This window comes from Papilio machaon, chromosome 14 (genome assembly GCF_912999745.1).
Source record: "Papilio machaon chromosome 14, ilPapMach1.1, whole genome shotgun sequence".
Taxonomy (NCBI): Eukaryota; Metazoa; Arthropoda; class Insecta; order Lepidoptera; family Papilionidae; genus Papilio; species Papilio machaon.
The window spans coordinates 950,715-972,811 of NC_059999.1; the positions used below are offsets into that span (position 1 = coordinate 950,715).

The window sequence follows — 22,097 nt, forward strand, 5'->3', positions numbered from 1 at the left end:
GTCATCTGGAGATGCGTTGTCACATAAATTCACCTTTCAACAACTTTTTTTAATTGGAAACTTAAAAAATATATATTATCAATCTCGATAGCATAAAGCTGGCTACACATCTTCAGTTTTAACAGTTTAATTCAGTTTTTCTTACACGCGTACTATTTAAAATTGTGCCATTAAACGAAAAGTGTATAACCGACTTGAATATCTAAAAAAAATCAGGTAAGAAACACTGGGATTCATGATTTGTATTATTTACAAATTAAAACTTTAAAAGTTAAAGCTTTCACAGTTTCGGTAGACACCACGTAAAAAGCTTAACCAATGTACTGTGATAACTTAAATTGAGATGAACATATAGGCTTAATACTTTTAATTAAAGCGTTATAAATTCCTATGGTCTAACGTACAGACATTAGTTTTAAGAAGTAAAGATTGCATATACTGCAGCATTTAATATTTAATGCATTCTCATACCAAATCTACACTAAAGGTCTTTCTTAATGATCATTAAGCGTTTCTGAGTGTGGCAGTTAAACATGGATGAGTAATTAATTAATTAATCTTAGTGAAAATATTGGCAGAGATAATTTACAAAGCGTATATTTATGTTAACATAGAACTCTGAATCGGGCAGTCATTTTGATTTAATTAATTGCAATGTTTTATTTATTAAAATAAAAAACTCTAACCAAAAAGTTCTATTGAAATTCACTGACGTTACCGTCTGACCTTTACGTCATGATGACGTAGGCAGGACTCGCTGCAATAAACTACTTCGTTAAATATTACACAAATTCAAACAATACTCTAAATTCACAAAACAATTTTTCGATAGAAATGTTTGTAATACTAATGAACTTGTAATTGCTGTTTTAATCGATCTTACGTTTTACAAAACATCATTAGTCAATTTAGGTAATAAAAATTATTACTGTCTACAAATATTTTAATGTAAACTTTCAATCCATATTTATAAAATATTTTAATAAACATAAATACAATAAACAAATACAACTACAAGTAAACCAACCCTGCGAGCATTTCATCAATTATTCATTATAATGCATTCGTATTAGATATAAAATGCAAAATGTTTACACGTGTCGATTCCAACTGAAAGCACTTAGCCTTGACAATTTATACATACAATTTATCAATTACGTTATAACGTGTACGCTTACACATACGCTCCTTATTTGTGTTAGCGATAATATATAACTTTATAAAGTTTATAGCGTGGCTATTGAATACATTTCATGTCATTAAAACGAATTTAGAAATGTTAAAATAACCTAAAATATGTTGTGCCAACTACATATCGTTCTGAAAAATCTTCTCAAAGCGTTTATTAAACACGCCACGATATAGAAAAGTTGTTTTTGAACAAAGAGAAGTGGACACGAGTCGAAAATAATATCGTGGAGAGGCCCAAGAACTCCGGGCGGATGTTATATAGCTACGTAGATAAAACCTTCCGCCGACGCCAGCGCTACCCGCGGCGGACACAGGAAACTCACTTCATGCTGCGTACACCCCAACAAATAAGTTGTGACGTTAGTAAATATTATCAAATAACCTAATTACTTAATAAAATTTTTATCATGGTTTCTATTAAGTGATTTTGATTGAATTAAAAGTATTTTAATATACTTATATATATTCCATATTGCTTAATAATTAAAAGCTTAAGTTAAAAGTTATTGGGTCTATCGATTTAAAAATAGATTGAATGTACTTAACTACATTTTTTTTCGAAACATAATCTATTATTAATTCTCAAATTGGTGAATTTCTAAATAAATAAATGTAGAATAAAACTACAGGTTATTTATCTATGTATTTATTGATGAAACTATTTTTATTCAGAAACTATAAACATTTTTAAAATCCTTTGGAATGAGCCCAATTGCGGACAACATTAACGTAATCTCCTTTGACTTCTATAAATTTCCCCAATTCGTGAACTCTCGTTTCTACATACTTCCCTGCTGTTTCTTTTAAGTGAGCTTTAAGAGTATCATTTAAAAGCCAAATATCACCCTCTATCTTTTTAATTTGCGTTATCTTACGCATACCTCTAAAGGTTATATTGAGGTAAATTGGGAGCTCGTGATTTTTAGTTCTTGATATAAAATAAGGCAGGTTTACAGCTTCATCCCGTGGTGGTATCCAACCTGAAGGGTAATTTTTCTTTGGAGAAACAGCGGGTATTGTGTCAAAGGGTAATAACCTCTCAACGTATGCCCATTCTGGTGGATTTTTTATGACGTCATATTCATATTGCTCCTTTATTTTATGTACGAAAGGAGAATTAGCATAATTCGAATAGTTCCTGAATGTAACCTGAAAATAAATAAAAACGATTTATTTTTTATTTCACATTCCTTCGTGATTTTTAATTGTATGACTTCATTTAAATTAAGCTAAATGTTTATCAAAATTTTAACATTAATAAAATTATCAACATGTAAAAAAATTATATGAAAAATAATATCAAGATAATAAATTTCATGGGCGTAAGCTGTTTGCAGGGCTGTAAGCCCATAGCAATGTCACATGTCGCAGTCGAAGCGACATTATAACATGGCGCGAGTGAAAATAATTGAATAATTACCGATATTGGTCCCCGGAACAGTTTTGTACACAAATCAGGAGAGTTGTTCGGGTTTTGTGCAATTTTTCCAATAAAAAGTCGTGCAAACGCACACTGTGAACGCCACACGGTCGCCATTTTGAATAGCGAATAGAGCGATTGCTTGCTACAAGAGCAATAAGAACTATATTATTCGTTTCGAAGGAAACATTATGGCGGACGCCTGCAGACATTTGGGCTTTTCAAAAATCGTTTTCTAAGTTTTATCGCGTGTTTTTATTGAACTTTTTCGCATATTATGGTGTGTTGTGTGTCTTATTAACTATTTATATTAGTTTTTGGCGGTTCCTTTGGATAAATGGTGAGTATTTTGTGAGGACATTACTGAGGTGCGCCACGGGTAGGGAAATGATTTGGTGCTTTCTGTGGCCGACGCACACGCACTCAGCTGGTAGGTGGCGTTAGGTGTCACTTTGAGAACTCAACCACCAAAACATACGATTTTCATGATTTTTCCGGCCTGATTATCTAAGTAATGAGTGCTGTAATATTAAGTTTTCGATTATTTTCGGAATTGTTATGACTTGTTGTTAGTATTTATGCACTAAAGTACAGGGTTAGTTGGTTTAATAGTGTCAAATTAGTGCGCGAACTTGTTGCATAAAAGTACATCAACAATGTTTACCATGATGTTTGAACGTTGATTTCTCAGCGATTTCTATTAAAATATTTGATTTAATGTTTGTTTAAGTAATATACAACATCTCTTTATTCAAATAAATGGTTTTTAAATTATTTTATTAAGTATTATGACTTTGATAATAATTTAGAATTTTATAAGTTTTATAAAGCAATTTATACAAATGATTAATATGTTTAAGGTGATTTATATGTTTTATTCTCAATTTCAGGAACAAATGGCATGCTGTGGATGTATTCTTCTGTTAAATATCATTCTAACATAAACAATCAAGTGTTTTAGGAGCAAGTATTATCAACACTAAGTTTAATTCTTTTTACATAGTTAATACTGCCTGTTGTAAAATACAATTGAGAATATTGTATTATTCTGAGTAAAGACTTGCAACTGAAGTCTTTGTTACTATAATTTCAATCTTCTTGATTGACTTACCGGACAGACAGTCAGCTTGTGCCTGATGTCGGAGAAAAGGAGACATCTGTCACCAAACATTCCATCATGAAAACTAAACAAATCAAAGAGGAGTCGGACAAGAGTGTTGATGAAGATACAATAGAACCAAAGACTCGTGCCCGAAAGAAAGCCTCGGATATTGCTGATGAAGATAAAAATAAACCCAATCAAGATGAGAAACCTCCCAAAGAACCCAAAAAAACTGTAGGGAAACCTAAGGCTGTTGTTAAAAAAAGACCCCTTGGAATAAGGAAAACTTTAAGAAATAAGAAAATTGTATCTGCTAAGGAAAAGCTGCGGAATGTTGTAAAAGTACCCGGCAAGAGAGGCAGGAAGCCTGCCGTCAAACCAATCCCTGAAACTTGTCAAGAAACCGTCCCATTGATACCTGCTTCTGAAATTAAAAAGGAACCAATTGAAGACACTACACCTAATTCTAGGTCCTCAAGTCCTAAAACTGGCAGAAGACAAAGGCTCAGCTCTGACATGTTCATGATGAAATCTGTACTCGGTGATTCCCCAACGTCACTTGTGCTTGGGCCCCGGACCAGCCCTTACTCTATGCGTTCTGAGAGAAGCAATAGTCCATCTATGTTTGAAGGAAAACATTTGAGAAGTAGGAAGCCAAGAGGTGCAAAGAGCAAGCTCCTCAGTGAAGTGGTAATGAAGGAACAGAAGAAGAGACGAACTGAAGGTGTGGAGGGTAATGACGATAGCAAAAAATTAAAAAGAGGACGCTCCTGCTCAAGGGATGGCAGCGAGTTCTCAAAATGCTCAGATGTCACGGAATCCGATGTAAGCTTGAGTGAAACACTCATAGACTCGGAGAACAAGGAGCTCAACAAAAACATAGATAAACCTAAGACTGACCTAGATGTAGATATTGAAAATAATGTACAGATCTCGACTATTTCAAAAGTGCCTTCTCTTAACATTGACTCTAAATTGTCTGATGCCACGGGGGATGTAGAGCCTAGTTCTAATGTACAGGAAAAGGATAAGAAGAAATTGAGCTTAAAACGGACTACATCAGTAGATTCTGACAACAATAATAGTAATAGACTTAAGTTAGAAAATTTAAATGCATCAGAATTAGAAGCAAAGTTGTTGCCCAAGACTGAACAAAATACGCTTTTTGAAGAACGTAGTAGTATATTGACTAGCATGTCGAGGACATTCAATTCAAAGGAGGTTTCTAAAAATATAAGAAAGGCAAGACGTGGGAAGAAAGTAGCAGGAGTAGGAAGATCTAGTTGTGGTCCGGCTTCCAAAAATGGGATAAACAGCACAATAACAAATGATGCAGCTGATGATAAACATGAAACCTTGGATACTCTGTCAAAAGAAATCAACGATCTCATTAATGATCTGGATCAAAACATAGACCAGGATCAGGAAATAGCAAGCAAGGTAACAGATCAAATGCCATCCAAACCCGTTGCCAAGTTTTATGGTCTATCAAAGCCACTGGGAGATAGCAACAGTATTATTGCACCAGAAACGCCAAACAAGGATAAAGACTTAATATCACCATTAACAAATGAAATGACTCCTTCAAAAAGTGATGATAGTGATAACATACGGCTTCGATATGAGGAGGACTCTGTTGAAAAGTCAGCTGATGCCCGTAGACTTGAAATACCATACAACTGCCCCACTGTCGCCAGTATTGACAAGCTCATGGATAGACTTAAGGAGTTTGAGGAACTGGATAAGAAGAGGCAAAGGCAAGAGTCTGAATCAAAAGTAACGGATAACAAGAGTGTCATGGTGACAAATGATGTTGTGTTGATACCCAAATCCGGAGCAGACATTAAACCCCTGAAAGACATACAAACTGTACGGTCACCAGAAAAAATTATTGAAAAAGAGAATGTTTTAAGTTGCTTTGAAAACAATTCAGCCATTTCTATTGTTAAAAGGGATCAAGTGAGAAAGTCCATCGATGTAGATCTGCCTAATTCGGTGACATTGATTAAGAGAAATAGTTTCAGCGCCCGCAAGGAATCCACGAGTTCAAACCATTCAAAAGAATCTGATGCAATCAGCGTTTTTGAAAAATCCTTCGGCAAAGATGTTACGCTGACTGAACTTAGAAAATCAGTAGACAAAGGATCATCTTCAGCTCAAATAGACCTGCATCAGTTTGCACTCCATCCTACCAACACCAATCAGGCTCTGGTTGGCTTAGTTTTGGATTCGAGTCAAATATCCATCACTCCTCGTGTGGTCGAACCAAAAGTAACTGGTGATCAGAAGCGTAAGTCGAGAGATTCACTTTCAAGAAAATCTTCTGAATCTGGTATTGAGAACGAAGAAAAGGTAACAACAATAGAAAAGATGAAATCACCGACAAATCAAATGAAGTCTCAAGCTATCACTATCATTCCGGCGCCAGTTGCTGTTAAATCTCCGGAGGCTGCGCAGGCGATGGAAACCGAAGTTCTTGCTCCACCATTAGATAACGTAAAACTGGTGCCCGCAAGCTTGTCCCTCGCTTCCGAAGTCGTCAACACTGCCGTGGTAGCAGACCCCGAAAATATACTAGCTAACCTAGACTCAGACATAAATAATCACAATGAGACTGAGAAAACTGAAGCCGCAACAGTTCCTGAAAACGAAACAGTCGTTCCTGACATTCCTGCAAAGGCTGAACCTCCCGTTGAAGTAAAGGAAGAAGCGAAACCAACTGTAGAACCAGTTAAACCTAAAGAGACTCCTATCAAATCTAAAGAAAGTATAACGAAAGTTGTCGATGCTAAACCAAACAGTGATTCAAGGAAATCAACTGAAAATATAACCGAAGCGGTTAAGCCTAAAAGTCCGAGAGTCAAATCGGCGCGTAATTCTATAGAGAGCCAAGCCGGTCCCAGCAACATGATTCTGGAAACTCCCGAGAGTCAGAAGCGAAAAGAGAACGTGCTACGTACACTCGGCCTGCTCACACACAAGGCCGCTAACGAGGCAAAGATAGAGAAGGCGAAAGAGAAGGAGCGTATCTACGGCTCTAACTACTGCAGCTTAATGGGTAGTAAGAATAAATCCAAATCCGGCGACTACACGGGCACGCTGAAGACTGTGATCAAACTGCCGCGTAACACTGGAGAGAGAGAGAGAAAAAGACAGAAGACGTCTCTGAAGATGACCTTCCAGAAGACCAAGCCGCGGTCAGGCAAGGTAGCAGTAGAGGTCGGTGAGGCGGCCGGCGAGGACCACTACACCGTGGAGAGACGAGAGGTGAGACTCAATTTTGTAATACCTATTTATTTCAGGACTTTTATGTGACTATTTAATGATATTTGTCAGCTTATTTTTACTATTATTATATTACTTTGTACTCATAGTAATTGGAAGTTAGGGATTTCGTGTTTTGTTTATTGAATCTATAGAAAAATATAAAAGCTCCCGCTAAGCTTTTAAGTTCAATTTCATTTACTATTAATAAATAGTGCAATAGCATGTAAAATTAACACCTTTTGTTATCTTTTTCAAGTTTTTTTACTATAGACTGTATGAAACAAAGAGTTAAAAAAGAATTTTAAATAGTTTTTTATTCCGCAGGGCGGCGCCGGTGCGACGTCAGATGGTGGGCACAGAAAGTCACATTACAGTAATCGGCTTAACAACCATGGTGTGTGGAGATCTACACTCACCCCCACAATGTAACACGGAGCTAAACAAACGGGAGGAAAACTTACCCTCTTAAATTTTATAAGGGGTATATTTTCATCTCAGTAAAAAAGTAACTGGCTCTTGTCTAATAATTATCAAGATTATAAATTAAAATATTTCCTAGCTCCCTGTTACATTGTTTAAGAAATAAAGTCAAGTTTGATTGGTTAATATTTTGATGTGTTGCCATACTAAATAAATTGACTCAAGAAAATCTCTATGAACATTATATAAAGTAATAATATTTCAACTTAATCCAACTTGACAGCGCTTTTATTAATAATACACTAATTATATTAAACATAATTAATATATGTTTTAAATTTAAAAACATAATTTTAGGCATGTCTAATATTATTTGGTTCATGGTGTCTGGTAAATTGCTTTTTAACTACAATTTTATAATTTAAAAAACATACCTAATTCTTTTTAAATATAGGAACGTTTAAAAAATATTTCCTTGAAAGTTTTTTTCTAAACGACATGAACTTCATGAAGTAATACTGTTTTGTACAGATACAGAAACGGTGCCAGAACCGGAACCAGCCAAGGACACTCCCAACCTGGTGATACCTGAAAAGGCGTCATCTTTCAGCATCCATCCTGACCGCCTTTGTTTAGACCAGTGCTTTTACTGCGGAGGAAAGTTCGGCCTGTTTGACACACCCTGTCACATCGCACAAATGAAGAGCACAGAACGACAGAGAAAAGTTCTAGACAGTATGTATTTTTTAATGTTATATGTCTAATTGACATCGTGTTTTGTGAGTTTGAGTGTATTTTTCTATTTGATTAGCTGACTGGCGGATACATCCAGGTAAGTTAAAGTTCCCTTGTAATCATTTTCTTTCCATGTTTAGCTAATTCTAATACGAAACTAAATGATGTCAATTTATCTAATAGTAAAACCATAGAACGTTGTTTCAATTCAAATCTGAACTATTTTTACTATGGCAAAATTTTTCCAATAGAACACTTTTTCTGACATAACTTCTTCTTCTTTTTCTTCTTTTAATTAATACTGGACTCCATCGTAACTTCGATGATTTAAGACATAACTTATTTTAGTTATACTTGTTATTCAATATAACTCCACTTTACCTCACAATTTCCTCATAATTATTTAAAAATAGCTGAGGCAGAATTAAAATAATGCTAAATAAGTAGCCTATATGTTTTTCCAGACTACATCTATGCCAAATTTCATTTAGATCCGTTGAGGCGTTCTGGAGATATCTTCAAACATCCATTCATCCATCTAAATATTCACATTTGTAATATTAGTAAGTTTAATGGTCGCAATTTATGGACTTTGATATTCCTCTGTCTATTTAATTTCGGTGTTGATTAAAAAAAAATAGGCATTTATAGACATAAACTTGTCTATGGTTTCTAAAAATGATGTCACAGAAATCAAACAGTCATTTGTCTTAAAATATTGTCATTTATTTTTGTACATGATAATATTATTTTTAAGTTGTTTCAATTTTGCAGACGAGGAGAAGCTTACCATAGACAGTTGTCTATGCGACGCGTGTTATAGACACGTGGACAGACGCGCCAACTGCCCTTCGTACCGCAAGAGACCGCTTGTGAAGCCACTCACACCGCAGCTGCCCACACAACCTGAGAATGTGTAAGTGTTTTTAAGGCATTTCTGAATTTTAAGGAAGTTTTCTTTACACCTACTTTTGTACATATGAAGTAAAAGAATATGCCATTATAAAAAAAAAAACAATACTTCCAGCAATGAAAATCCTCTCAGTCCAACGGAGGATGACAGTTCAGAGGAGACGAAGTTGCTACGCGAGGTTCGAACCGCAACCTGCCATACGGCGGGCTGTGGCGCCGGCGCCGAGCACTCGGTGCGCAGGAAGTGGCTCATCAAGATGCGCTCCAGTGTCAATAAACTGGTATGCAAATGATGACAACTATACAAAATTAATGTAGTCTGTGCTTGCCAATTTTAACCAACAATGTAGTTTATACTTGCCAACTTTAACAATGTAGTTTATACTTGCCTACTTTAACTAACAACGTAGTTTATACTCGCCAACTTTAACTAACAATGTAGTTTATACTTGCCAATTTTAACTAACAATGTAGTTTATACTTGCCAACTTTAACAATGTCGTTTTTACTTGCCAACTTTAACTAAGAATGTAGTTTATACTTGCCAATTTTAACAATGTAGTTTATACTTGCCAACTTTAACAATGTAATTTTTACTTGCCAACATTAACTAACAATGTAGTTTATACTTGCCAACTTTAACAATGTAATTTTTACTTGCCAACTTTAACTAACAATGTAGTTTATACTTGCCAATTTTAACTAACAATGTAGTTTATACTTGCCAACTTTAACAATGTAGTTTTTACTTGCCAACTTTAACTAACAATGTAGTTTTTACTTGCCAACTTTAACTAACAATGTAGTTTATACTTGCCAACTTTAACTAATGATGTAGTTTATATTTGCCTATATATTCATATAGTGTAGCTTAGGAAAATGTACCTTATTTCCATTGTATTACAGTTGAAACTGGAGTGCGACTACCCGGGACTGCACACGATACCTCTGTGCGCGGAGCACTACCGCACTCTGGCGCCGCTAATGGCGTGCGTACTGTGCCGCCGCCGCATCACAAAACATCACAATGTACACTTCATACATCATGTAAGTGATCATAATAATTTCAGAACAGAGCATCGGAGACAACCTTAACTATGGCTGACTTGTTTCCTTCAATCAACTCCTCAGGGCTATTTGGAATTGAACCCGTACTTGAAAGAGGCGGGTGTACCTGTGCAGTTCACTGAGCGGCCGGTGCTGTGCAAAATGTGCCGCAACTACTGCGCACTGCTCACCCGACCTGGGCACAATGACAAGTACGCTCAGGCCTGCAGGCGAAGGTATACTGACCAAAATACTGATGTTTTATTTTAAATGATCTGCAATATTCAGACGCAACAGTTAATTAGTAGTTAGTAAAGTTATAATAAGTGATATTTTGGTCACTGTAAGCGATGTCTCTTTCAGCTGATTTTTACCGTAGTTTGCTTTTGTCTTAATGCATAAATATTTCCTTCATTCATACAACAATAACATTGATAATATATGCATTCTGAAAAGTAAAAAAAATCTTATTTATTTCAGATTACTACAAATATACAATATAGAACTGCCACCGGAATTGGAACATGAAGTAGAGAATACTTTAATACTAGAAGACAGTGGTTTGGGCAAACAGAAGAAGAAAGCAAGAACCAAATCCAAGCAAAGAAAGTCCTCGGAACCAGACAAGCCCGACAGCGAGTCTAGTGAAAGAGCAACAGAGAGCTCGCCAGAGAAAGAGAAGGAAAAAGAAGTAGAAGAACCCAAAAGCACACCCCCCATAGAAGAAGATATAGAAAGTCTCATATCATCAAATAAAATCCCCGTCCCTGGCGCAACGAAACAACCAGAGGAACCTCCGAGCGATGGTTCAGAAAGCGAAGCTGTCTTCGACTGTGATGCTCCCATTATACCTTTAGACAAACGGACAGAACTGCAATATCTATTACAAAAACAAAATAATCCCAAACAATTTATACAGAAACCTCCGAATTTAACACAAAAGCAAAAGAATATACTCAAAGTTCACAATCCCGGAGTACAGAAACCCGGCTACCAGAATAAAATTAATGATAAAAACTCCAAAAGATTACACAAAATTGGACAGATATTCGCTCATAAGGAGAAACCCACCGGCGATGTTGAAATGCTTGAAGCGGAAAAGCCGAAAGAAATTACTATACTCAAAAATATTTCTCTCAATGACGAGTGCACGATAGAAACTATACCAAACAAAAAACCCGCCGACATCAATACACTTAAAAACAAATGGCAGATGTCCGAAAGTTTTACACAAGTTAAAAAGAATTTGAGCGAACTGTCTAAGAAGTTGTCAGTTGACAAAGAACCAAAGAAAACATCTGACATGAAATACTCGAACCCGGTCAAAAGATTGGAAACAAATCCCTCTATATCTGTCAGAGAATTATTCCCGGGAGAAGAAGAAATGAATTTACAATGCAATATAGAGTTTAACAATGTCAAAGGCGTAACACCAGAAGGTTGGGAAAAATGTAATACAATGATTCAATACGACGTTGAGACTAAAAAACTCTGGAACGAGCTCCAAAGACCTTACGGCAACCAATCGAGTTTTCTCCGTCACTTGATTCTATTAGAAAAGTACTTCAGGAACGGTGATTTAGTACTGTCACATAACGCGTCACCGAACGCGACAAATTACAGTGATTCAGTGCAAAGTAGACTACGATCATACGACAACGTAGCCGAACCCCCAAAGAGAACGGAACCTGCTATAAGCCTGTTAGAGTTCCGTAAAAAACCTTCAGTGAACGGGAAGAGTCTTCTCAAATCCAATCACGGCGCAGAAGATAAAGACCCAAAGAAGTTTATGCCACCCCCTGTGGTGCCAAAGCCGAAATCTAAGAGCGAGAAACCCAAATTAAAACCTCTACCTCCTGAACTAATAGCGATCAATACGCCCAACGCTCAAGGAAGGAAGGCGATACAGAATGTACTGCACAATATCCAACAGCTAGTGAAGGGAGTGTCGGCCGCGGACCCCACGGAAGTGGCTGCGGCGCCCCTGCCCCCGACACCCAAGTTTGAGCCCCCTAAAGAGAAGAAGGAATCGCTCCCAAAACCTGACACCCCGAAAAAGACGAAGACCACGAGCAAGCCGTGGCGACCAACACTCATGCCGATCACACAAGTAAGTTATTAATTTGATCCTTCTTTATTACATTTTATTTTCTCAATAGTAAAGTAGTAATCACGGTTGGTTTCTGAGGTCAAAATCTCTGTTTAAAACATATTGTTATCTCTGTCATTACCTATGACAAAAGAGATAGCATTATATTTTAAATGGGGATTTTTGTCATTCTTTCAAATTAGTTTTCCAGGCTTTTTCTAAATTTTTCTTGTATAATTTCAGGAGAACCTCGCGAGGATCGCCCGCGAGCCGACGCAGGTTGCAGTTGACGGGCGCACGTTGCCCAGCCTGGTGCAGGTGATGTCCTCCGGCAAGCGCTACCACATCACCCTGCAGGACTACAACAAAATGTGTATCATGCGCCGCGAGAAACTGCAGCAGCTGCAGGACGGGGACTGCAAGCCTAAGAAGGAGGACACCACCATCGTCACCGAGGTGCAAACCTCTTCCATGCTCGGCAACGGAGGCACGGTCTTGCAAAACATTCCCGCAGAAGAGGAAAAAAAAGAATCCGACCTACAAATCAGTGCGAATGCAGCGAATATACTGAAAAATGTCGGTCTGAAGAACATAACAATAGCACCGATTCCACCTAAAACAGCAACGGTGACCTCTCAAACTCTGTCCCCGGTGGTCACCTCACCTTCGCTACTGATGACGTCGACTCCCATCAAGATACCACAGCTGGGACCCGCGGTGTCCATAACTAGTGAGACTGTGCTTACTCCGACATTGCCCATTATGACTACGAATATGGTTCTCCCGAAGATTCCCAAGTCGCTGACGGTGATTCCGCAGACTGTGGCCCAGCCCCTCGCGATCCCCGTAGCAACATTGGCACCCACGGTCGCAGTCTCCACCGACCAGAGACCATAACGAAGCGTCCTCTTCGTGGTCGTGTAACAACCGACCGCGAATTTATCGTACACCGAGTGACGTTTCACACGCTAACGTACTAAAGTGGAACGGTGTTAAGTGTATGTGATTAAGTGCAGTGTTAAGTGATGTGAAACATATCAGGTGCTACGGTGCAAGAAGTTGTAGGACTTTACATAGAGCCTATTTTCGTATCGCTTAGTGAGAATTGCCCGGAGGTGAAAGGACACATGGCAAATGCAATATAGTAAGTGAGACACCGGTCGAGCCTTATAATGTTAGAATTATGTATATATTAGTGTAGGAATGTTGTAACGCGCTGTGAGCACCGGTGGAGAGGATTGTTTTAAAAAATATATATTAATCTGATATTTTTAGGTTTTTATTTCACATTTGCGCAAATGATGCGATAGCCGATGAAATGATTTAAAACTTTATCAATACTGCCTGTACATTTCATCACAATTTAGGTTTAACACGAAATGAATATCCGTAGTTTTCTATTCCATAGATAGAAGTATATTTTTATATCAAATCCTACACAACATATACACGAGTATATAGAAATTATAAAAGATTTTATATATTTGAATCCATTTTTAGAGACAATAGCTTCACTGACTTCCATATAGAAATGGACACAAATCTTTTAAATTTGATAAGCGAAACATCATTCAAAATTCTCTAGTCAGGTTGGAATATTGCATTTATAATTTATTATAAACAAGTCACAATGCATTCGTATCATTTGCGTGAAATTAGACAATTTAATGTATATACGTTCAGTTTATGAAACCTTATTTAATTTTTTTTATTATAAATAGACCTAACATTATCTTGTGAGAAACCCAAGATATATTTTACTAGCTAGGAATGTGATATTTTTTTTGCGGAATTTGTAAGAAACCAATAATTTTTAACAGAACACAAAAAAGATACTAAACTATGATATATCATCAAATATATCTTTTCATGTTTCATAGAAACTGATGTAAAACATACAAAAATAAACAAAATCATGACCCTTTAATGTTGCCAACTCAATGATAAAATATTCATTTTGTATCTGTGTTTAATTTCGTAATTATTAATAATTTCATGTGGCAGATAAAAAAAAATTCCGTTATGTATATTTGTATTAGGCTTTGGTATTGTAATGAATTTGTCAAGAAAAAAAAATAACAAAATTACAATTTAAATTTTCATTTCATTGATGTTGTGAATAAAATATATTTACTAGTAAGGGCAACAGAGATATTATATAAAAGATTTTAGTGCGGAACAAACTTATCAAAACCTTACGAATAAATCGTAACTTTGTTATGTAAATAAAGTTAAAATAACCATCTATTTTGTATCAAATTTTTTTAAATTTTACAGTGAGCAAAATCACCAAAATGTTTAACCATTTAAATAAACAAAACATTAAAGTTTAAATGAAGTTTAACTTCTTTTTTATGCAGCCAGCGTCAGATGTAATGCCCGGTTTATATTATGCCAGTCCAGTAAGACAGTAGCACTAGCCTAGTATGAACTCTTGGCTCACTAGCATGAGAGAGTTTACATTATGCCAGTCGACAGCACTACTGTTGTACTATATTGTCACAATGTGTACCAAGTATAAGTCTTTCCGATCAACAAATACTAGAATCACTTACCATAAATACCCAACCTATCTTTCATAAACCCCTTTTTGTGTTATTTTTTCCCCTCTTTTGAACCCTCTACTTTATTTCCATACACCACAGACAGGTGGATATGGATCACTTTGGGAATAATGGATTTACTATAAATTTCCACAACTGAAAGAAGTGTATAAGATGTTGTCATCCTTCATTTTTTTATGTTCTGTACAAGAGATTTGTCATCAAAAGTCTTTGGCAATTCAACTCAAAACAGCTTATGGTAGGATTTTTTCACTTTGGACATTTCAACAAGAAAGTCCATGATAATTAAAAAAATCCTAACATTAATTTCGGTCTGTCATGTGAGTACAACAAAATATATTAATGCCCTTTACAGAAGTTTAATTAATTTTACATTTTTAATTATGTATTAATTTAATTTCCAAAAAAATCCAAACTAAAGTAGATTTCATATCAAGTCGACTCATCAAAGGAAAAGAGTTATATCTCTTGTGTGACCACTTAGATGTAACTCTTTTAGTTGCATGTTAAAATGTATTGTAAGGTTACAACTGACACTGAGTATTGCTGCACTTATTGTTGGTTTCTGAGACCAAAATTAAAATGTGAAACATGTCTTCATTCTTCTGTCTTTGACAAAACAGAGATAATATGTTTTATACAGGGATTTTAGTATCGGAAACCAACAATTATTTAATAAACTTATCTATAATATCTCTGTGTGTGTATTAAACTTGCATTAATGAACGAGTGATTTTACCGAGTGCCTGTCCAGAGCATCTGTAAAAAAATCCATGTCATTGTACATACCAGAGGTCCCCTACATCTTTTATATGAAAATGCTCACGTTTGCGTGTTGTTAGTTGAAACATATATATATATCTAATGTTGAGAATTACTAGTATTTTATTTGGTCCAATAATTATAATAAGGTCCAATGTTATTGTTAGAAAATGTACAGAATATGCGTTAAGACGTTGCTTTCCTTCTACTGTATTATGTATTTGTCAAATAATTGTAATATATAACTATATTTTATACGACAACGAAGCTTCTTTAAATTGGTGTCGCAATTTCTTTGCATTGGTTTGAAATACTTATAAAAATTATATTCACACCGCCTAAAACATTTTAGTGATGTATAAAATTGTGTACGCTGTTATATTTAATAATTTTACTGTTTTGTAATTATGTTTTATTAAGATAAGGTGATATTTAAATTAATTTTATGGGAATGAAATTAAGCAATAAATTGATCGTAAGCTGAGAATAATATTTTTGTAATAACCTCTTTCAATTGGATAAAAAGTCATCTGTCACTGTCAATGTCAACCAGCTATGTTTTTTATTGCATGTCAAAAACAAGGGCTGAACTAATTCTTGTCGAATTAACTACTGTTCCTTTGGCTAAAAGATATATTGTAAATAAAAATGTTTTAAGGTTATTCATATTTTATTAACACAGATATGTGAGCCAATTTGTTGGCGTAAACACAATTAGCATTTACGAACTAAATCAAACGATTTCATTGGTTATTATCCTTACATACTAAATATTTCATTTGCCGGAGGTTCAATTTTAATCTTCTTTTCCCATTTTTTTATTTAAAGAAAGGATGGGAAGGGGAATTTGGCGAAGAACAGGACGCTTTGAAAGGAAAAACATTCCCTTTCCGTGCGTCGGTCGCTTCGCTACTTCGGTGAATCCAGGTGGCCGCCTGTTCGTTTGCCACCTCATAATATAAGAAAAATATCAATGTCATATAAAAACTATAATGTATGGGACACATAATTATTTGAAACAACTGTATTTTTAATACTAAATTGTAACTATGATTATTTTATTGACTTATATATACAGGCTTTGCTTTTTTTATTTACGCCTTTTTAAACACTCTGCTTGTACGATGCCATGCAATTTTCATAATTAAGGCATTCTTAATAAGGTATATTATGTATTATAACTCCGAGGATAGTTAGGCTTTATCATGCTCACTGAACAATAATCCATGTAACCGCTGTTAAAATTTATAAAAATAGTATATATTCGCTGGAATGCGCTATTTTTGTAAAGTCATTTAAATTTATTGTAATATCACGATGTGTTAAGTTTTGTATCGGACATTATGATGTGGGCGAAATGTAAATTGTATCTCTTCTAATATACTCGATGTTTCGGAAAACAACGTCTTGACGCTTGAAAAAAAATTGTTATAAATGTAATTAATGTATTTGGAAGTATCATCAGAGAGTTGTTTGAATTTGTTTCCGCCAGATGCCGCCCCGCGGACCCATAACCCGGATGTTTAGTTTCTTCCAAAGATAGAGTGTTAGTTTACAATATTATCTTATAGTTTTACGTACGACACTATGATGTGTTTGAGGTATAAATTTGTCTAATAAACATATCCTTATCTCTTGAAATGGTATTTTTATTTTGTTTTATATCAAATATCTTGGATGTATTACGGAACATCGTATGAATTGATGCGCAGAACACAGAAACGCGAAGGCGTAAAGAGATGCGGGGAGGATAATGCGCAGCGCTCAACTCAAGCCGCCACGATGTTTGGAAAGACATGTACATCCAGACCCCTGGTGGGTGGAAAACCTGCATAATATACAGAACGAGTTGTTTTTTATTCTCTGGAAAAAAATGGATTAATATTTGATGGATGTTTTGGCAAAAACAAAGTGTAACCTAAATATGAGTTCACGTCTCCGATAAGATGTAAGAGAAAATGGGATTGGATATTAAAAGGATTCTTGAAATTAATGACGCGAAATATTTTTAATCCATTATATTTTAAGATGTTTCTAAAATGTTACAATTACAAAAGACATCTAGGACATAAATATAAAAGTAGAATTTATTTTTATAATTCATATTTACAATGTGCGCAGAAATTATCGAGTGCGTAATTAGTAAGTTACACGCACAAAAAAACTGTACTTTTATTAAAAGTTAATTTTACCTTTACATGTAATTAGATTAAAAATATCTTTGGGAATGAAATATTCTTTAACGAAGAATACACTACACTATATTACAAATAAACTAATATATATTTTCCTTATTTAAATATATATTCTATAAACTATCTTAGACATATATTTCAAATGTCTTTTAAAATTTATAATTATTCTATATCTAGATACATATATGATTAAATGAATTAATCTTTCTTTTTAGCATATTTCGTAACCCCCTTTGTTCTTTTCCACTTCATGCGTCTGTTTTGGAACCACACCTTTACCTGGAATCAGAAATACATTGAAGATAAATGTGGATTACACTCTTGAAGTTTAGTTTAATACTTTTTAGTTTGTGGGCTACCACTATAGCTAGGGTTGCTAGGTCGCCAAACCTAATAGCCGGACAGACCAGCCAGTTTGGCCGGACATTTGGGTAGAAAGGTCGGACACCCTATATTATTTAGGATTTTGTCTCAGTATCAATAGGTACACTCTCGTTTGGGAAATGTAAAAAGCCAGAAAACCGTTTATTTTGACCGGACACGTAATCAAAAAGCCTACGGCTTTATCCGGCTTTATCCGGATGCCTGGCAACGCTAACTATAACTATAATACAACCTATAAAGCTCATCTCGTCGCTAATATAAACTGAAAGCATTAGCGTGCGGTAAGAGTACCGCGACTAGTGCACAGTCACAAAATGGTTTAACAAATGTACCTGTCGCTCAGTAAGATGCAATGCGACGGCAATCTCGTAGCGTCGCAAGCGTGTCAGATAGTTTGCGCGGGAAAACTCCGCCTCCAGGCTGCGGATTTGCGCCTTTGTGAACGCCGTGCGCTCTTTGCGACCCGACGACCGCACGTCTGCCGGATAAATGGGAAATATAGTTACCCAGATTTAAGTAACTTCAAAACATTTTAATTTTAAAAACGGCAATCTAAAATTGTTTGAATTTTAAAAATCGTTGTGAAGAAGTACATTTTAAAATTTTTAGAAATGAAGGAGTTATATCTAAAGAACAACATTTTAAGATCACATAAGGGCAAAAATTAATCTCCAATTTGAACTGTCATCTGTCTACATAAGCAAATATGTATAATGTTTGTCAGATGGCTGGCGCCGGCGCCGCTGCATTCGTTTGTCGTTTGTTTTACGATTTTCCTCCCACAGGTGGATTTTACGAGCATTTTATTGCGCGGACTCGCGTTAAGTCGTAAAGGAAACCTGCGTTGATATCATTGTTTATTGCAAATTTATTACTGGGTGGACGATGGAAGAAATATGTAAAAGGCTTTGAGTGATGTCATTGTAAAACTAAGTAATGTATTTACCGTTGGTTTCTGAGAAAATCTCTAAATGAAACATTTCGTCATTCCTGTCATTCATCTTTGACAAAGCAGAGATAACAATATGTTTTAAATGGGGTTTTTGGTTTCAGAAACCCACAATAATGAAATTATACAGATCTACAGACTACATATATTAACACCTTAGCTGCGGCAAGTAAAATCTTAAACCTTCGTCTGGTGCGGCGGCGGGCCAAAGTGTGCCCCCAATGATTTTTCCGCCAGTGCGTGGCAGGCGTTTCTCGACCCACCAGCATAAGGTTAGATTAAATCGCTATAACTTTGCGAAAACATAATATAGGTGTGTACTTTTTGGACTGTTAGAAAAACCTTGAACCCACCTTCTTTAGAGTTGATTCGCCCCGGGATCTGCCAAACAGGAAATGAGAAATGAACCAGGGAAAGTGGCGGGTCGATATCGACCAGCACCGCACTAGAAAGTATTTTTAGTAGTGATGGAAAGACAAAAATAAGGAGATATCGAAAATAAAATAGAATTGTAGAAAAGAAATGAAAAATAGTTTATTTAATTATTTATTTATGCTTGTCTTTAAAACATTTCGCACAAAGATTTTGTGTGCACATCCTATTTTTTTTTTTCTTGAAGGAAAATATCTATTTTTTTCTTGAAGGAAAATATCTATTTTTTTTTCTTGAAGGAAAATATTTCCTCACTGCTGTCACTATCACTTTTATCTGCCTCGCGAATTAGTTTATTTTCCAAAATTTGTATTTTTCTTTTGTTTCCTGCCATCGTGCGTCGTTAATTTTACGAAAAGAAAAAACGCGACGTACAGTTCAGTGAGATGGCTCAACACTAACTAGCGAAGCGGGGCGCTCCGTGCGGTATCGGGTCGCCAACCGCCTGTTGGGACGGCGGGCCGCGATAGACCCCTGCCGCACCGAGTTGATATTTTTCACCGTCAGTGCGTGGTAGGCCGATAAAGGCCTGCCGTGATTTTTTATGAGAAAATCGTTCCGCACCAGTGAGAGGGACATAGTTTTCTTCGTCCGCACCAGCTGAAATTCCGCGGCAGGTCGATCTAGGCCTGATCCGCAGTGAACGTGTTAATGATATTTTAGAGATGAAAAATGCTTGCTAACTTATAAAATTAAATATGTAAACCAGTCATTCCCAAAGTCTCAAAGTGGACTTGAATCTGTTTGATGGTGGGAAAAAGTTTTTTCATACGTAGAAGTAAATATCGACGCTGGAAAGCATAAACGCTGTAACCCTTGAAATCGCGAATATGTTTTTCACACGTTAATAATTTCAACCATTATCAAACGATAATGATTTTATTATAGGTTAGCACAAACTACACAACATTGCTAAATACCGCATGCTTGTAGACGTATCAGCTCACGAGTTATCATTTTTTGGCTCTCCTGTAAAGTTCATACTTTCGGGGTTACAGCGTTTACGCTTTCCAGCGTCGATATTTAGCTTCAGATGATTAACGAGAACTATTAAATATAATTATCTTATCAAGTAATCTTTAATAAGCAAGAATAAAAAAATGTATAATTACATTTAACATACCTTCCTCACTAATACTCGACGATCCCCTGGTATCCTCCTGTTTTACGCAGACCTGGTTCTCCCATTGCCTCCAGTCCCACTCTCCTGACATCTGTACATCCAGACCACCGATTCCCTCACTCCTGTATTCGTAGAACATCGGCAGGTAGCTGGGAAGAACCTCCGGAATACCAACCGACTCTTGGTAAAAACCTTGCTCGAAGTAACCATCATCATGCTTTTCTATTTCATTATCTTGTAAGTAGAAATTAGCTTTCATAAAATCCATTATTAAATTTTATATAATCTATATTTTTATTCCACCATGTAATTTTAAAATTAAATTCTAGTTTTGCATAATTTAAAAATAAAAGCTTTAGAGATTTCAAAGTAATTAAACCTTCAAGTTGTCAATTAATTCAAATGCTTATGAGAAATTTATCAGATGTACTGAAGAAACTGAATAGCAATGTTCTTGTAATAAAGTAGAATGAAGACTGAACAATACTCTGAGATGTGATGCGCGGGCGCATGTTACGAGGCGGGGCTTAACTTTTGGGCGGGGAATAAAATCATTAGGGGTCTTGATTAATTTGCTGACGCTCTGAAATGATGTTAACAATATAAGATTTGATAGTAACTATACACACACTCTTCAATATTCAATAGTCAAAGTAAAGAAAGTTTTGAATTTAATAAAATAAAAACTTTTTGGTACAGTATTTTTGATAATATTTCTTTTAACTATTTGGAAATAAGCTTGTCTTCTGCTTGGCTTCACGACAAAATACAAATGGTAGGCTACGAATCAACAACCACTATATCGGTAGTCTTTACCCAATAAGCTATTGGAATTTCAAATCCCTCATTTTACATGTATTACATCTAGTTAAATTATAATTGAATGATTTAAGTGAGAAAGTGAAATTTTAATGTCTTGTTTATAGAAGGGATGTTTGGCGAAATCCCCCGGGAGAAGTCGCCTCGTTCTCACGGTCACCCTTATAAAATAGACTGCCGACTGACATGATTACTGTCCTATAAGATTGTTCACGATTCTTAAATAAATATTAACAAAGATTTTATTATTCAAAGTATTTCTAATGACAGAAATCTATATATATAAAAGAAAGTCGTGTTAGTTACACTATTTATAACTCAAGAACGGCTGAATTGATTTGACTGAAAATTGGTGGGCAGGTAGCTTAGATAGAACCAGGAAAAGGACATAGGATAATTTTTACCCCGTTTTCAATTTTTTATTCCGCGCGGACGGAGTCGTGGGTAAAAGCTAGTTTTATATGAAAACTAACATTTCCATCATATTTAATGAATGACTAATGACACGATCCAATTGTTTTTTATACTGTGAATTTTCACTGTCAAAATACTTGTATAAAACATGTCTTCTGTTTGAACCCTTTGAATAAATCGAGGCAACAAACATGTTTTAATACAAGTTGAATCATTATTAATTACTTTACTATTTGTATGTATAATAAATTAAATTAGATTAAACCTAATAT

At 35.6% G+C, this 22,097-nt stretch overlaps 3 protein-coding genes across 4 annotated transcripts; 1 reads left to right on the forward strand and 2 right to left on the reverse strand.

The window, feature by feature from the left end:
* Positions 1–1,853: 1,853 nt before the first annotated feature.
* LOC106710132 (probable 39S ribosomal protein L49, mitochondrial) lies at positions 1,854–2,816 on the reverse strand. Its single transcript, XM_014502118.2, has 2 exons — positions 2,612–2,816; positions 1,854–2,340 (listed from the first exon to the last, which is right to left on the reverse strand). Exons 1-2 carry the CDS (start codon positions 2,726–2,728, stop codon positions 1,879–1,881), a joined length of 579 nt encoding a protein of 192 aa, XP_014357604.2. The 5' UTR covers positions 2,729–2,816; the 3' UTR covers positions 1,854–1,878.
* Positions 2,817–2,878: 62 nt separating this feature from the next.
* LOC106710131 lies at positions 2,879–13,882 on the forward strand. 2 transcript variants are annotated; one of them, XM_014502116.2, is made up of 10 exons: positions 2,879–2,951; positions 3,502–6,980; positions 7,305–7,374; positions 7,932–8,135; positions 8,910–9,051; positions 9,163–9,328; positions 9,954–10,094; positions 10,179–10,330; positions 10,575–12,204; positions 12,427–13,882. In XM_014502116.2, the coding sequence occupies exons 2-10, from the start codon at positions 3,789–3,791 to the stop codon at positions 13,078–13,080; spliced, it is 6,351 nt and encodes a 2,116-aa protein (XP_014357602.2). In that variant the 5' UTR covers positions 2,879–2,951; positions 3,502–3,788; the 3' UTR covers positions 13,081–13,882. The 2 variants fall into 2 exon arrangements, with proteins under 2 accessions (XP_014357602.2, XP_014357603.2); XM_014502117.2 differs by having other exon boundaries at positions 7,305–7,329.
* A 4,020-nt stretch (positions 13,883–17,902) lies between these two features.
* Positions 17,903–20,860, reverse strand: LOC106710078 (homeobox protein Hox-D5). Its single transcript, XM_014502055.2, has 3 exons — positions 20,593–20,860; positions 18,421–18,566; positions 17,903–17,983 (listed from the first exon to the last, which is right to left on the reverse strand). Exons 1-3 carry the CDS (start codon positions 20,858–20,860, stop codon positions 17,903–17,905), a joined length of 495 nt encoding a protein of 164 aa, XP_014357541.2.
* Positions 20,861–22,097: the final 1,237 nt, after the last annotated feature.